The sequence below is a fragment of the Zootoca vivipara genome, chromosome 5, assembly GCF_965207765.1.
Source record: "Zootoca vivipara chromosome 5, rZooViv2.hap1.1, whole genome shotgun sequence".
Lineage (NCBI taxonomy): Eukaryota > Metazoa > Chordata > Lepidosauria > Squamata > Lacertidae > Zootoca > Zootoca vivipara.
The window spans coordinates 55708644-55726280 of record NC_142588.1 but is presented as its reverse complement, the minus strand read 5'-3'; the positions used below and the strand labels follow the sequence as shown (position 1 = coordinate 55726280).

At 46.5% G+C, this 17637-nt stretch overlaps 1 protein-coding gene across 3 annotated transcripts in view; it reads right to left on the bottom strand.

Annotated features, from left to right (window-relative positions):
- The window catches only part of GOLGA7B (golgin A7 family member B), a 33881-nt gene continuing 16244 nt past the window's right edge, over positions 1–17637 (bottom strand). For 2 of the 3 annotated variants that reach the window (XM_035132748.3, XM_088670657.1), the window contains 4 exons: positions 7298–7423; positions 6695–6847; positions 4564–4665; positions 1–2090 (listed from right to left, as the gene is read on the bottom strand). In XM_035132748.3, coding sequence (XP_034988639.1) covers positions 1983–2090; positions 4564–4665; positions 6695–6847; positions 7298–7423 — 489 coding nt within the window. In that variant the 3' untranslated portion in view covers positions 1–1982. Of the gene's footprint in view, positions 2091–4563; positions 4666–6694; positions 6848–7297; positions 7424–12477; positions 13396–17637 lie in introns of those variants that run through there. The other variant, XM_035132749.3, reaches the window with a different exon arrangement.

The following is a 17637-nucleotide window of genomic DNA, read 5'->3' as shown; positions in this document are numbered from 1 at the left end:
AGATTCTCACTTCTCATTTATTGTCAGACGTTTTCATGTAGAGTCAGAGGGATACAACTATGACCAGATCCATGAGTCCAATATATGGCATGGGGAGCAGTTTCTCAGGGCATCTGGGTACAGGGGGAAACCCTCCCAGAGTCACATTGGCTTAACCTCTATGCATTTGTGATGCCCTCTGCAGCTCTCCCATTTCTCTGCAGCACAATTAGGGTCTGGTAACTCTCCAAACACATTCATTCCCACCATCAAAAAGGAGGAAATCCCATTCTGAAATCAAGAAGTTTGGAGCACTAACGAAGTGCTGGAGTAACTACTGAGTTTGCCCAGGCCAAGCATCCAAGACAGCCTAGTGTCTACCCTCCAACAATCTCCCCCTCCACAACTGGGTGCAAACAAAGTCTTATACTGAGTGACCCCCACAAGGAAATCTAGCTGTGCGTGGGACATGTGGTGTGTGAGAAGCTGGAAGCATTTTTGGAGCTGCTGTCCGTTGCCGGAAGTGGTGGCAGGCTTCGCCCATGGTTTGGACACCTGTTCATTGGGCAGCCCAGTCCACTGACCCAGTGGTTCAGTCATCTCCCCCTTGCCTTCCCATCTCGTTTCACAGAATGGCACTGGGGACTCAGAGAAGACGTACCGAAGCTCCAGAACCAAGAGGGTCTCAAACATACATATGTGGGGCCCAGGTAGCTATTTACAGGAAGGAGGGAGGAGGAACATGCAGCAAGGAGAGAACTTGTGCATGCAAGTGATAAGGTGATGCTACAAAACACCTGTGCACTGGGGAAGTGGGTCAAATATTGCAGGGTTCCATACCCACCTCAGAGTTTTCATCCTCCTTCCTCTTTCTTCTGTTTGCCAAATGTGGTGTAAGGGTGAAGGGAGGGGTGGAGCTTTGGTAGCCAGGGCTATATTAAATATTTACATACATAATCCCAAAGACGCTTATTGGACTGGGATGAGCTGAGGAATTGAGGAGCCAGAGGCCTCTCCACTAAAGCACCTCCAACACCTTCCATCTTCTGATGCTCTCCACGATCCCTGGTTGAACTGGAAAACCTGTTGCAGCTGGTCAGAGGTGGCAAGGTGCAGTCTTTCAACTTTGGAAGACTATATAGTTCTCGACAGGATCCATGCTGCTATCCCACCAGAGGGGGGGGCAGTGCTGTCTCACCCCCTCCTGTGGCTCCATACAATGCCCCTGCCCCTCTGTTGCCTCAAAAGGATCCAGCGCATCAGGCATGTGCCCTAGTACAGAGTCCATCCTGGAATCTGTGAGAGGGCACATCTCTGCCAGTACCAGTGCCCTGCAGGAGGGAGGGGAGGGTGGGCAAAGCACTTGCAGGGGCCCCACCACAGCACTGTGGATGTTGGATGCACAGACCATGCCTAAAGTGCCAGGAGAATGGCATGCACAGCAGCAAGCGAAAGACAGGAGCTAGGATGGGGGGGTCAGTGCCAGTGCAGGAGGGGAGAGGACCGTGGTGCTCAGGGAAAGGGTTGTCACGGGGTCCCAAAACCACCAGTTCCCTCACCCCCACCCCACCCCACCTCACCATGCTGGGCTGATCTTTACTGGTCATTTGACCTTGAGCAAGAGGGTGCATTCAGACAGGGTATTTGTGTGCCTGCAGGACTTGGACAATGACACATCTGGACATCCCGGGGAGGGGGTGGGCAGGAGTGTCCCCAGGAGCCCACAGGAAATGTCAAGCAGTTCAGGTTATCCAGGTTTTGAGCCATGGAGAGACTGGGCTCATTTGGGGCTGAGGCCAAGCATCCTCTTTAGAACGACTTTGCCCCCCACCCCCGCCCCACTGGTTGTCACAAGCCCCTCCCCAGGGATGTCACAACCCTCCTTGCTGGCACCCCAACCCCCCTGGGGCTGCTCAGAAGCGGGTGCTCTGGTAGCGCAGTCTGCGGATCTCGGAGACACCATCGTCCCGGCAGTACAAATCCCTGCCGGGACTCTGTGCCAGTCACCGGCCCCCGGCTCCCCCACCCCCGCCGCCAGCACTGCTGTTGCTGCTGCTTGAGCTGCCAGAGCTGGAACTGCTGCAACGATCCTCATAGATGGAGATTTCGATCTGTGGGCAAGAGGATAAGGAGGACACAGGGAACAAGGAGAGGTAGTAGCCTCACACACCCCTGTTCGGCCACAAATGCACATAGAGCTACTGTATAGAGCTTGACAATGCTGTTGAGCAGGGTGGTGAACCTCCAGCCCAGGGGCCAACTGTGTCCTTGCAGATCTCTCCATCCAGCTTTTGTGAAACTCCCTAGGCCATGCCCCTCCTGGGACAATCTTGCTTTATGCCCACCTTGAGTTCTTCTGCCTGGCTGGACAGATGTGTGTATATAAACCTCTGATTTATGCTGGAAGAGTCCCATCCAATCTTTCACCCACCTTTGCCTCTGGCATCACCCACCACTAGCAAGTAGCCCTTGGGTGGTTCCCCACAAGGGAACGAGGCCTCAGTCTGAAGAAGTTTCCTCACCTCTGTTGTAATACATCAGCTTATCTGGTAAGAGCAAGTTCCTGACTGTTCCAACCTCAGACAGTTTGGCATGTGCAGCTGAAATATGAAATGACAGTGCACCTTTCAGGCAGTTGCTCTGTCTCAAATACATGTTGTTGTGCTTCCACAAGTCAACTATGCACTGAATAAAAATGTGCCTCATCTGTTTTTCTCTGACATCAGCTGTCTTCTTCTACAGAAGGGGTTGGCATCCTGTGCTGTTGGAGCTTCTGCTCACTTCCACTTATCCCTCACCTAGAAAGAACAGGTCCCAGAGGTTTTCTGTTTGCCCCACCTCTTTCCCCAGGAAAACCTGCTCTTTACTGCTGAATTGGAGCAAGTGTCAGTCCACCGAAAATCCAATTGACACTTGTTCCGATTCAGCAGTAAAGAGCTCCATTACCCCAAGGAAAGTGGCATGACAAGCAGAAGTGTGGGCGAGCCTTTAATCTGTGGCTTTCATCCCATAATCTCAGACTATTGGCCAACCAAGTTGGTTGGAGCTGATGGGAGCTGGAACCTAAGAACATCTGTGGGGTGACAGGTTATCCATTCCTGCTGTTTGATATCACACAGAAGGTGAAAGAAGGATGCTCCTTAGTCATAGTTTCATATCTGTCTACTTCCAATCCTTAACCACCACTTATCTAAGAGAAATAGTTAAAAGCATGCAATGCTTTATTAACTTGGGAGTAAGTATTACTGAACTAAGTGAGACTTATGTTTGAGAGAGTAATCAGGCGCATGATAAGATAGTTAATCTTTCCTTACACAAAAAGTAGTCTTTGCCCCATGAATATATTGCATGCTCACTCTTGCAGGGACAACCCTAAAGTTATATGCTACTGCCTTCCATTATGAGATGTTCTTTGTAACTAAAAACCTGCACCTGAGCTTGCTTTTACCTCTTCCCTCCCAAATCTCTTTCATTTTGTGCTGTGTCCCCTAGATTGTGAGCCCGAGGGCAGGGACTGTTTTATTTCTGGTCTTTGCAAGCCCTTTTCATCTGAAGAGCAAAGTTTTAAAGCTCTAAACAAACACACCCCAAGCACATCCTTTGTAATCCCTACGGTGTTTTGCTTGTGTTTTTGAAGGCTAAAATACATTTTGCTGACAAGTTCAGGAAACTGTGAGTCCTGGCAGCACTAGAGGCAGCAGGAATGCTTGGTGGGTTGGAGGGAACACATGTGCCTTTCAGTACCCACTTCTTCTTGGCCACCACATCCCTTCAAGGGAGCAGAGCCAGAAGCCGCAATAGCTGGACACAACCTCTGGTGAAGGAGCTTGACTCCACAAAGACTGAAAACCTCTGGCTGCTAAGCATAGGCCTGGTAGCCCCTTTGGGAGCATGGGTCGTTTCCTGTAGCACTGCGGTGAACCTGGGGAGGCAGCAACACCAGCAAAGGGAATTGGGGGGTTACTTTAGACATCACTGTCCACACACTGTGCCTGAAACCAGCCAAAGCCCCACTGATCCCATCTGCTGAGAGCAGCAGAAAAGTGAGCAGCAGTTAGGAAGGGTCATAGCTCAGTGGTACTGAGCAAGATGAGACAGTGGTCTGACTCCATATAAGGCAGTTCCCTATGTTCCTAAAAACCTCAGCCTTATATTGCCCCGTTTTCCCAAACTCTTGTCAAGGGAGCAGAGTCACACAATGCTATTGTTCGAAATATCACTGATAGCACTTGGGACTCCAGATTTGTTGCTGTGTGGAGTAATATCATCTGCCTGTAGATCTGATTTTATTTTTGTGAACCGCTTTGAGAGCCACTGTGGTTTGAAAGCAGTAAACAACCGCTGTGAAATAAGTAAGTAGACTAAGTAGCACGATCCCGCAACTTCTTTTTTGAGCTTGAACGCTGAATTTGGAGCAGAGAATCTCAGCTGGGACACAGGAAATGGTTTTGTGTGTGTGTGTGTGTGTGTGTGTGTGTGTGTGTGTGTGTGTGTTGGTGAGAGTCAGCCACATGGGTAAGAAGAGCGATCTATAGGGTGACCATATCTTCCCCTTTCCCCTTTGGTGCTAACCAGGAAGGATACAACTCGCATGCCCCGTTCCACTGGGTCTGTCAGCAACAGCCCTCGAGGAGCATAGATTTTCTCATTCTGCTCTTGGATGTACTTGGAGATCTTCTTCAGAACCTGGTGAGATAATAGGACAACCATTCAGCAACTATTTAGCAAAGATGTAGCCCCAGAGAATGAGACACAAAATACAGGGAAGACGGTCCATTTACTGGGATCCTCAGAAGTTCTTGAATTCACCTACTTCAAGAAGGAAAAAGTGTTTCATGAAACCACAACAGATGAAACACCTCAATAACAGAAGCTAGTGTTGACCTAGATATCCCATTCCCAGTTTCAGTAATCTCTGATTGATAACCATCAAGCTTTGAAAGTTTCCCAGGGCAATTCACTCTATTGCCTAACTGTGCTCCTACCCAGAGCATGTTGCCCTACTATCTGCCTGAGAACACTTTTTGTAAGTGATACCAGAAGAATTATTTTAGTCTCTCTCCTATGCTATTTATGTGCCTCTGTGAATGACTGCATTTGCATCTTGAATTCATGGGAGCCCAATCTAAATTAGCTGAAGACCTCACAGAAAGGTAGCACTACATTCAGATGAAATGTATTAAACCTGAAGGCAGAGCTGTTAAGTGTACCAGAATGCTCTGCTATTTTGAATATTTTCCCAACCCTGGAAAATAGTAAGTTGTCAAGTCTGACATTTTGAGCAAAACCTGTGACAAAGAAAGCATTTCCTACAGCTTGAAACAGGCTGTCAGTTTAAATCATGCGCCTTTCCCTTTTAATCTTGTTCATTATTCCCTCTGTTTCTTATGTTCAGACATCAGTACCGATGCTTATAAAGTCAAGACAGCTATGGGCAAGAGGGAAGTATCAACAGGCCTCAGGAAACTCTAACTTTTGCATAAGTATAAAGAATCTTTAGGGGGAAAATTATGGGGAACCCCAAAAAGAACATGTTCAGTGGCCATGGAATACTATTGCAGCATGTGGGTGGGGGGTGGGGAGGAAAAAGGATTGGGTGGGAAATGTAATGGAGTATCCTGGGGAGGGTACTGAACAGATTGTCACTATATTGCAGGAAGAATTTAATTGCATTTTTGCAATTTTGGTTGTCACAGTTAAAGTGCTGTGGCACCACAAATCTACTTTTAAAAAGTTCCAGACTTTTTGCAGGAAGGAAAGTGATGAGGAAGTTCACTAAAAAGTGTGTGATGATGGTCAATTGACAGGAAGTCATATAACCTCCCCACAAACAATTCAGGAGAAATGCTCAATAAAGAGAGGACACTGTAAAATTGCCCTGAAAACTTTGTGCTAGTAAACTTGGATGAGTCCTCAATAAACAGGTCATCTGGAGAAGCCCAAGAACATTCCACACTGCAACATTTTGCTGCAGGTCTCCCTGGTTCTATTCAACCAGAGCTCTTTACTAGGCAAGGATATTCAAGGTCCTGCCTACCTGCTGTTAGAGATAAGCAAATTTCAGACACAACCAGGAAGGGGGGGGGACTCTCAAGAACAAAATCAAAGAATGAGGATGTGTCCACACTGGGCTTCTCTCTCCACTCTTCAAACTCTAGGTGGTCATTCTGTGCAAGTAATCCTTCAGTCCATATGCATGAGCCAAGTGTTCCTTGGATTCCTGCCATCAGCACATCAGACAAAGCTAAAAACTCTGCCAGTGCGACCTCATTGTCTACATGATCCTGCGTTGTGTGGGTTCAGAATTCAGATCACATACTATCACAATTAAGTAAATAAAAGCCAGTATATAAATAAAAACCTCAGCTTGGCATTCTAATTTCTGGGTGCTTCAGCACCATATGCACTGATGCATAGCGTCGGTTTGCTACAGCTTTGCTACAATAGTTGGGTTCACAGCATTTCTGGATGGTAACCCTTTATATCCTATTTAGTTCAGTCCTAACCCCCAATGATTCACAAATTGAGGTTATTGGCACAAGAAGCGGTTGGATAGGATATTGTTAAATATGGGAGAAACAAGGAATCTACATCTTATGAATGTGGATTATCAGGTAGTTCATCTAACTTGCACACTCCATATTGACCAATCAATATTATACGACAACAACCTCAATTGTTATATCACAATACAATGCATGTTGTGGCTCCAAACCTTCTCATAGCGGGTCTCCATGCAGAGGAAGATGAAGTAGGCTGTGGCACAGGCCAGACATCCCTCCAGGTAGGAGCTGCCCCCTATTTTCTCAGCTTCCGCATAGAAGTTGTTGAGGGTTTTCACAGTTTCTTCAAAAAGTTGCCGCTCAATCTTTGGTGAAAGGAGAAAAAAAGAGAAAGAATGCCATAAGATGTATGCACAGGAGGCCATTCCACTGTTTATGGCACCCATCTTTCACCCAGTGCAAAATAATAGATGCTATCATGGAGAAGGGAGCATTGGAACAAAAGCAGGGGCACTGTGGAATGGAAGTGTGTGTGTTCACATCTTTGAGCAAGATAGTCTTCTATGTATTTTGTATATGATAAAAACAGCTAACAAGTTAGAATAAAGCACAAAAGGAAACGAGGCATACCCCAGGTGTTTAAGAAGGCCGCAAACCACTCTGTGCAGCTTAAGATTTCGAGAGCGTCTGAAGCATCATTGGTGCACTAACACCTTGCTCTCACCGGCATCCAGACTACAATGCCTTCGTCTGACATAAGGATTTGTCACCTACTTCACCAGTCAGCATGAACCCTGTGAGAAAACTGGCTGTACCCGGCTGTCCAGCTCTGGGGGGAATTTGGTCTGGAACTGGCAGATGGTCCCATCACTGTAGTCCCGCTGAACAAAGACCTTGGTAGCCAGGGAAGCACTCCGCCGTAGTTCTTGGAGATTGTGGACCTGGAAGAGCAGAGGCAGGTGGTTAACAGGCAGAGGGGGAAGCTCACGCCATACCCTGATGCCATGCATCTAAGGCAAGAATTTGTGGCCCTCCAAATGTTGCTGGATTACAACTCTCTCTATCCATTGTTCATGCTAGCAGGGGTTGGTGGAAGATGGAGCCCAACACCACCTGGAGGGCTGCAGGTTCTTCACCCCTGCTCTAAAGAGTCCCTGAATCTACATTGACTTGGATACAAATTTTAATTTTTTTAAAAAATAGTTATGATTATGAGGTACTGTTATTGGGTTGTAGTCAATGCTGCTCTTCTCATGCAACTGATTTCTGCTTGTGCAATGGAAATATCCCCTTCTCTCATCTCCCCTACTTAATTGGAGGGCATCTCTTTAGTTGACCATTTAGAAGGCCATTCAACAACTGTTTAACCAATTCAACATTGCAAGCCTACCCAAAATTGATTGAAAGTATGTTCTATGAGACTGTAGTGCACAACTTTGGTAAGCCCTGCTGCAGTGGATTATAACACAGTTTTCTTCAGCATCACGTTAGAATACCGGCAAGGGTTTTAGATTTGGAAATGCAGTTTGAAGGTTAGACACGGAGTAAATTCATACATCCATATCCATTAGCTAGTAACGTAGATGTGTAAAACAGTCATCATAGATCATAGATCAAACATCATGAAGCTTTTCTATCACAATGGATAGTAAATTCCAACTGAGGCAGTGCACATTATTGGCTGAGAACTGTGCAACATCCATGTGTGAATCAGCCCTCCTATTACATTTCATGGGCTATCCCTATATACAAGCAATGTGTGCCTGGAACTTGGCAAGATGCTTTGTAGTAAGAAATGGAGCAGGTTCCCAAGACCATCAATGACTGGAAAACCTGAAACTCTGGGGTTATATATCTACAAAGTGTGGGGCTGGCAGGAACATATAGGAAAGATCACAGGATGACCTCAATTGAAGGGACACACCTAACAAAGCAAGAACAAGTTCTTCCAGAATAAACCACAGAGGTTTTTTGCTCCCCAAACACTCTTTCTTCCCCCGGTTGCCAGCCAACTCTGAGACTGGATTGAGCTGAATGTACAGACTCATCCCACCTCCAGTTTGAATCCCGGCCAGCCAAAGACACAGATAAAAAGTAAGAGCAGCAGATCATGCATGGTAAAAAGGTAAGAGCCTCAGGCTGATATGGAGACTAGCCTTTGCATCTGTCTCCTTATTTAATGTAGGCTCAAGAACTACAACCCCAAAGCAAGATCCTCCATAAACACTGCAGACATCTGTCACATAACTTTAGGGAGTAAAAGTGTGTATCCTTCCTGAGGCTAACCCATTATAAACATTTTTGTTAAACACTCTGAGTTGTTCCAGCCTCCCCTAGATTTGTGACTATATGAATAAAACTTCATAAACTGCCAGCTTGTAGCTGAATATCCCCTGGCAATTCTAATGGGCGTTTCCTTTCTGGTCCTATTTCATCCAGAAGGGGTGGGTGTGGGTGTGGGTGTGTGTACACACACACACGCACCTGAGCAGTGAGCACTGTGCCTCAATGGCTGGAGCATTAGACTCGGTGTGGGTAATCATGGGTTCACGACCCATTTCTGCCCTACCTTATTTGTGTCACAGTAATAATTAAACTGCATAAGATGCATGAAACAATACATTGAGTCACTTGTTCCTAACAATTATGTTCAGCATCTTTGTCTTTGTCATGCCATATTACTTTTTGTGTTCTCTTGACACTTTCATTTCCTAAACTCAGATTATCTAAGTCTTTAAAAACCTCGTGCATCTTCCTTCTTCACGAAGTATCCAAACAGTTCTGAAAAATTATAACCAGACACTTTTCTTTATTCTTTAGAAGTGTCCTGATTCCATTTGGAGTAAGGTCCACTGTGTTTGACCCATGCAATGATGTAACGTATATGTGAGTGTGAACTAAACTGTGGGTAACCAATAATAAATAAATAAAAATCCTATTAATTCTGTATTTCCAGCTATACTTATAATTTGTTCTGCAGCAGAACTAAATTGCTTTTGAAGGAGATTGCATTTTCTCCAGAAGCTTCCCAAGCTTTCCTGCATACAGACTCTCAAAGACACAGTTAATCCAACAGAAAGAGGAATAAATAAGGAATCTTAAAGAAATGGAGATGTACAAAATTTGTGTCAGAAGAAAAGAAGCTTGGCACTACCTATATTTTTCTGCATTGTATTGCATTATTTTTCCATCTTTTTGAAACACCCCCCCCCAATTATGTAAAAGCCCATTCTCTCCGTATCGCCTTTAATACCATTGAGGTTTCTCCTGTGTTATAGAGCAGAGGGCATGGATAAAACCAGAGGATTTTCAATAACCAAATTATATTTGCAAGAATTTAAATCACAAAAACAATTTGGAAGAATAACTTAAAGCTATGAAAGAGTTATGAATGCATGGAATATCTGTTACTTGATAAAATTAATGCATATTGTTTGAGTCAGTATGGGAATAGGATTAACACAGTATGGGAATAGGATTAACAAGCTATACGGAAAGTTGGAACTATTTAACAACCTTCTGGAAAAATCAATTTAACAAAAATATTTTGATGGAAACACTTCATTTTTGAGGGTTTGATAGTGTAAGGATAAAATACATAGTTAGGTATGGAACACCTTGTTGTTACTGAGGTATACTTCTGTATCTTGATTTTCCAGGTTGTATGACTCATTGGTTTACCAATTATTTATAATGGAATATGCTGAATGAGGATGTGGCAAGTCAACAAGCTATTAACAGAACAAGAAAGTGCACTTTTGGCAAAAACTATTTAAAAAACCCCCAACTATCTAGCTGTTGAACTGATCTCAAAAATCAGTTCAACAACTTTTTGAAATTTACTCAGCTTGAGTTGAAGCATAGCAGGTCCAAAACATTAAAACCAACACTGAAAGATGTAGAATGGAGTAACAGAAAGAAAACAAAAATTAACTGCAGCAGTATATGCCAACTGACAGCTTGCAAAACCCTGAATTGGATTTCTGGGAGTTAGAGCTGTGTGATGGATAATCCAAGATGTGGCAGCAGATTTTGTGTCTCAAACTATTCCTCTCCTATTTGTGATGAATCCCAGAGTGATTAATAATCAATATGGAACTGCACACCTCTTAGCTCCAGGGTCCATCCCACTCACTTTAGTTTCTAGTGAGCTTTGTGGAATTGGACTTAACTGTCAGGGGTCCTTTACCTTTACCTTTTTAAACTTCTGTAGCTGCCCAGTATATATAAACCAGAAATCCTTTCAGCCCAGTTTCAAACTTTCAAAGAGGCATTTCAGATCCCCTGGAAAGCAAGTGTAGGATAATCTGTCATCCTGCCTGTTCACAGTCTGATGCTGGCTTTTAGAGGCATGATGAAATTTTATATTCCTTCCCAATTTGCTAGCAGCCCTCACCCTGTCTGGCAGGAAAAGCACACCTTTCCTTCCTATTAGATGTCTCCTTACAAGACTTCAAAAAAAGGCATGTCTCAGGTTCTGACCTCATTACATTTCCCACATGCTCTGTTATATATTGGATCTCGGGTCCTCCAGATTAATAACCATCCTAGATATTGAGAAGCCAGCAGTTGTTTTCTACCTGGATTTCGGAACACTCCTCGGTTTTTTTCAAGAGGGTTTGGGCTCAAGTCAAGGGTTATTTAATCTGAGCATGTGCAAAATGGGAGTCAACCGAGGTCTTAACTTCAACAACAAGGGTTGCTATGCTGAAGATCTGCTGCTGGGATAAAAATTATTGACTTTCCTAGCAGGAAGGGGAAGTGGTCTACTCTACAGGGGAGGGGTTTAGGGCGCACCGTGTGCTCAGATGCTTTGGCCTTTTACAGGGATGTCTTGCTGTGGCGTTAGTAGCAGGCTGCACTAGCGCCGCACCACCCGCATTTAGAAACTGCCGCCTTTCCCCCTAGTAACAGCCTTTCGGTAGTTCCCATTCCGACTCAGACCATTTTCGCCTGCTCGCTGCTGCATCTTGCCTCGGCAACAGCACAACAACGACAGCAAACAAGACCTTGTTTTGTGGCGCGGGAGGGGGAAGGTTGTGGAGAACAGCCCTAAGGGATGGATTTGAGGTGTAAGATGAAGGAGCTGACTTTGGAGAGCTCCTGGCTATAGAACACCTGGGGGGATAGCGCTGCTGGATCCCCGTTTCCCCACCCTTTCTGCTCTGCTCTGAACCCCACATAAGAACCTAGGAAGCTGCTTTATGCTGTGCCACATAATTGGTCCATCTTAGCTCAGTATTGCCCACACTGCCTGGCAGTGGCTCTCCAGGATTTCAGGCAGGGGGTCTCTCTCTCTCTCAGTCCTACCTGGAGGTCCCAGGGCTCTATCACTGAGACCTTCCTCGCGGAGCAATGGGATGGGGGTGGCTGCCGACAAAGCTGGTTAATGGGACCCACACTTAAACCGGAGAGTCATATGCCACAGGTGGTCTCATCCTCCATCACCAGAGCCACATGCAAAGGACAGCCTGGGGAAGCATCAGGGATGCTGCTGTCCTCGCCCTGCCCCTTGTCTGACGCTGGCAGGTACTGCCATGAGACTCCCTGCGCTGCACCCAGGGAAACACACTGCCTCAGCGCAACTGAGCATAGCGAGGTCTCATTCTCTATTAGCAATGCCCTGCCTTGTTTAGTGAACCAGGATTGCGGAGCAGGGGAAACGCCACGCTGGGGAGGAGACCACGGCGAGGCTTCAGAGGGAGCCATGACGTGCCAACCATCCTAGCCCCAGACACACGCCGGAGGCTCTCGGCGCTGCCTTTCTTTAACCGGCGCTGAAGTCGGAGGCACAAGGGACTTATGGGGCCTGCAGAACAAACCCAGAGGATGCGGTGCCGGAGCAGCCAGTTTCGGTGAGGGTCGCCTGGTCTGGCGATCCCCTACCGCACTGGGCAGAAACTAGGCAGGCAAAGCAGGAGGAGATGCTTCCCAGCGGCTGCCATGACTCGACAGAGCTTCCTCCTGTGCTTCTTGCTTTCCCCGCGCTGCTCACCTCGGTTGCCATGTTGTGCTGCCAGCGTGGTTGCTCCACGCTGCTCGGGAGCTCGGGAGTCCGAAGCCGAGGCTAGAGCAGGTTGGTGACGAAGGCTCCTCCTTTCCCAGGAAGCCGACCTAAGGGCGATGTCCCTGTTGCCGTAGGCGGGGGAAGCGCTCGGCTCCCTGGAGCTTGTTGCCACCGGCAGGGCTGGGGCGGCGTCCGCGGCGGGGAAGCGCGGTGGGCAACGGGCGCGGAGAGTTCTGCGCTGTCCTTGGTGCTGGAATCGGAGGCGCAGGAGTCGGGGGCAAAGCGCCCCGCCTAGCGCTGTCCGCGGTGCTGACGACCCGTTCCCCCAACGCGATCCCCTCCTCAACCGGCAGCTGCTTCGCTCGCCCCCAGCCTCAACGCTCAGGCTTCCTCAGTGAATGGCATCTCCACTACAAGGGGAGGGGGCAGGCTGCCTTCGTGGGAGCCGCATCCCCCCAGGGTGTCCCCACGCTGGAGCGCCGGGCTCCGGCACTGACTTGCGGGAGGGACGGCGAGAGGCGGAGCTGTGCAGAGCAAGGAAAAGAGCAACCGGGCTCGCGCTCATTTCCTGCTTGTCCTCCGAGAGCCGGCGTGCGGGCTACTTGGGGCACGTGCTACCCCAGCCTCAAAGCGGGAGATAACGCATAGCTTCAGGTCGCGGTGTTGCTGGAGGGCGTTGTTGCCTCCGCCTCCAGGGCAGTTCTCTTTGATGGGGAACGCTTGGCCCCAGCTGCCACATACCCACCCCATCCCATACAAAGCCTAAGGGAGACCTGGTATATGGTGTGGGACTGACTAATTGGCCGCACTAATGGGCACTTAGGGCACAGCGACAGAAGGGCCTCCTGCAGAATAGCCCTCCCTGGGGTGGCGTGTCTGCACTATACTTGATCCTCCATGCTTACTGTCTAGAACTGGCAAGGGAGTGTTCATATCATAGCTGCCAAGTTTCCCCTTTTCTCGCGAGGAAGCCTATTCAGCATAAGGGAAAATCCCTTTAAAAAAGGGATAACTTGGCAGCTATGGTTCATATTCGGATGGAAATATGGATAAAAGCATTTTATGATCTCTGAATGTTTATTTGGAATTTAAAATAATGGGGTTTTCTCCCTGTTCCAGGGAATGATATTCCCCAAACAGGATTGAAAGAAACCATAATTTTTCGTGGAATTAAATATATTTGTATCCCCTCTCCTGAGTTCACAATTGGGCAACTTTAGATGCAGTGCCCTTAGTTAACTATGAAGTTCAGTCGAAAGCTGGATAGTTCAAACTCAACCCTGCATCTCTCGGGCTTTGCTACCTCCTTAAACTTGCAATGTTCACACCTTGAGAGATTTTCTGTACCTTTGCTTTGACCATTTGATTAAAATAATAATTACAGTTCCAGGTGTGGCTTCCTCCACCCTTGGTTGGATTTTCCCTTTTACAGAACTTTTAAAGGTACAGGAGGTTTCCTAGCACCTGGAAGTAATAGCCCTATTCTCATATCACTCCTTGACCCACACTCCTCTAATCTCCAAAGCATCTTTGCCTGTCCTCACCTTTTCTCCTAACAGCACAAGGTCCCTTATCCTGTTTTATGGGGTTTACCTGCTCTGCTTTCTCCTTAGGACAACTTCCAGGTGACCACCAGTCACTGTTGTCTCAACTCCCATCAGCCCTAGCAAGCATGGCCATTAGCCAGGGATGGTGGGAGTTGTAGTTGAGCAACATCTGAAGGAGCCAAATGTTCTCCACACCTGCTGGAGGCCAAATGGGAGCTTTGTTCATAACACCTTTCTCACTGATGGATCCTTTTCTCAATTCATTGTCTCCTCTGCTTGTCCTTTCTTTAGGGCAAAGGTGGTGAACCTGACCCCTTCAGATGTTGTTCAGCTCAAAGTGCCATCAGCACCATTAGCAACCCAGGAATTATTGGTATTGTAATCCAATAATATCTGGAGGGCCTCGGGTTCATCATCCTTGCCTTAGGATTTTGCCTTATTTACTTATCCTTCCCTTTGGTTTCTCAGTCCATGCCTACTCTACTCTGTGTCAGGATTCTGCTCTTTGTCTTCTTTACCTCCTGGGGCCTTTTGCTATTCAGCTGCTTCCTGCAAATGTACTCTGAATTATGGAGTTCAGTGCTAAGGAAAAGGCTGGATTCTGCAATCTCTATGAATTATGCACATTTATTATTTTCATGTCTTTGCTTAGTTTGCAGAATTTATTCAGCAGACATAGAGAAGGGGCAATGACCTATATAGGGTACTGAAGACTTCATGGAATATAAACAACATGGGTATGATTTCTTCTGCCCTATGTGAATCTTCCCCCACCCAAGCTGAGCTCTCTAGCCCCCTCGTAGATATTGGCCTGTTTATGAACCTTTTACTGTTGTGTGTTCTGTCCTGAAAATTGTGACTGTTTCTGCATGTTCCAAGACTTCACAGCAGCAACATAAGGGAAACAGAGATAAATGCAGATAGCAGGAATATTTTAGCTATGCTTGTTTCTGTGATATATATGTGCTACTTGTTGGGGGGGGGGAGGAAAGAAGGAAGGAAAATAAATGCTTAGGTCTAAAAATATAGTGTTGTTATTATGTGGCTCCAAGAGACTTCAGATATGCATACTTACACCCAGACACACACATATAAATATCAGCTACAAGCCTAATTCAATCCTGTATACACCTGCAGAAGAACCACACCCAACTTCCAAGCCAGGATACTTGCTTCTTCTGCCTCACCCTGAAGACAAACCTGTCATTCTGGCCCTCCTCCATTCTTCCCATCTCTTCCCAATTAATACAACCCAGGACCCTGTCAGATGCATTGTGCAAAGGCACATGGAAAAATTTCTCAAAGGATCTTGTCATTCAGGCAAATTAAAGGAGCAATACGGATTGCTGAGAAGCTTCTCAATCCTGCAGTTGAGCACTTCATCAGCAGAATGGAGGTTTGAGAGCCAGTGGTAATCCAGCTGTTTGCTGGCATGGGCAGAAATGCTGCATCGACCTGAGCAGATGCTGGGCATACCTGGCCCAAAGCCAACAATGATGCCTAGTGCTTGGAACTTGTAATTATCTGCAGAGGAGTTCTGCTCTGGAAATGTTTTAGTATCTCTCATTGCCATTCTGTGCAGTGCTCCGCAAAGTGCAGCCTGAAATTTCATTTACGGATCTTCAGACATGGTGTCCTCCACCCCTCCACCCCGAAAACTGAAGGTTTGGAAAGGAAACTCAGGCTGCACATTGGAGATCACTGCACAGAATCACATCAACAAGAAAGGCTGAAAGATTAGCTACAGCTCAATGAGAGGAGCAAAACTTCTGGAAGATTGAACAAAGCCTGGGCTCATTAGACCTATGCAGGCAATTGGCATGGTCTGCAGTATGGGAAAAACAGAGTGGGGGGGGTGGCTGAAGAGTGATACACAGCTAGGGTGATTTGAATCCATTAAAAGGAATCGTGTTTGGGAAGGAGGGCAAGTTAGGAAACTGTCTTAGGTCAAGACAGTGCCTTATACTCATAAGTCAATAATTGAAGGCCCTGGCAGACTGGGTTAAGCACATCCGTGCTCAGTCTAGGGAAATGATGGTGAGGTCTCTGGCAGGATTATTTATTATGAATAGGCAGTATGGGTTCGAAAGAGTTCAGTTCTCTAGCTCTTGGAGACGCCACATTTTCTGTTTATGTAATATTTGTATTTGCTGCTCGTATACAAGATAGAAGGTGCATGATGGCATTCAGAGTAAAATGACGAATAGCATGCATTTAAGGATGGAAGACATGTTACTGTGTGATATGCACCACGTGCTTTTTATGGCATATCATAGATAGACCTCAAAGTCAATGTGCATTGGAGCTTCGCAGGGTAGCATAAGCAAAAATGATAGGTCTCTTCTTTAGGGAGCTTACAATATATGTTGTCTCCTCTGGCTGCATTCACACCACAGATTTAAAGCACATGACTTCCCCAAGAGATTACTGACAACTGTCATATACCACTCACAAAGCTACAATTCCCAGCACCCTTGCCAAGCTACACTTCCAAGGATTCCTGGGGGGGGGGGAGTCGTGTGCTTTAAACATATGCACAGCCTCAGTTTGTAGGCATGTGTAATATCTATAGAATGCTTCTAGGAAGAGATGAGGAAACCCTGAAGAACTTGGGGCACTCCATTATGTCCTGGGTTGGGACTGAATCTCCTTGCACCTCAGATCACCGGGAAGACCTAAGGCAAGCCAATGGGGACTTTTCCATGGTGTTCTAAAAATAAGCTTCCCTGCAGGACATGAGCTGCCTTTGGGAAGGAAGCACGCCTCACAAATCACTCATGGTACTCAGTGGAGAGAGGAATCTGCCAACATCGGTGCTTTATGGCAAGGAGTAATTGTGCCTGCTGCCTACTGGATTCAAGCCAGTCCTTTTAGGTCATGATTGCTGCAGTCAGGCATGCTGTGTCTTGCCGTGGAAGGGGGCTGACTGTCAGCAAATTGCATTGAATTTCGTGGAGGAATCTTGCATTGTCCTCAGTTCAAAGAGTACAAAGGCACAGCCGTCAGTGGAACTACAGTGATTGGGAGGGGGATAAGGGGAATGAGCAACAAGGGGCATCTTCATCCTGTATTTCTTTGTGTACTTATGCATGCAGAACATGCTGGTATAACTAACCGACTTTACCTGTTTGTATTGTGAAGGACCTAAACTGCGGTCATTTTTGACACTGGTTTCATTTGAGCACTGTCCGCCTGAATTCTCTGAAATGCAAAGTATGCACTTGCTTTAGCCCTGAACTGGAAGAGAACGTCTCCATGCATTTCTGTTTTTTTCCAAGGAAGGAGGAGCTGGCATGTGCCTGAAGTCTGCTGGGTGGCTTCCTTTCACTATTAGCACTACTAATTAATCAGATGGCAAACTGCAGCAGAAGCTTTAGTCGATTAATCTACCAAGAAAATTGATTGAAGCTCTGCCTGCTACTGATACGGCCGCTATCAGCCCTATTTAGTTTGCATGTGGTAGGAGTGGTCTGGCTTTTACCTCAATTGGAAAAGCAATGGGAGGCAATGCTGACCTAGCTACTTCTCTGCACTGAATTTTTAAAAATGTGCTAATGGAAATAATATAGCAGGGAAAATAATAACAGAGGTTGTAGGCCTG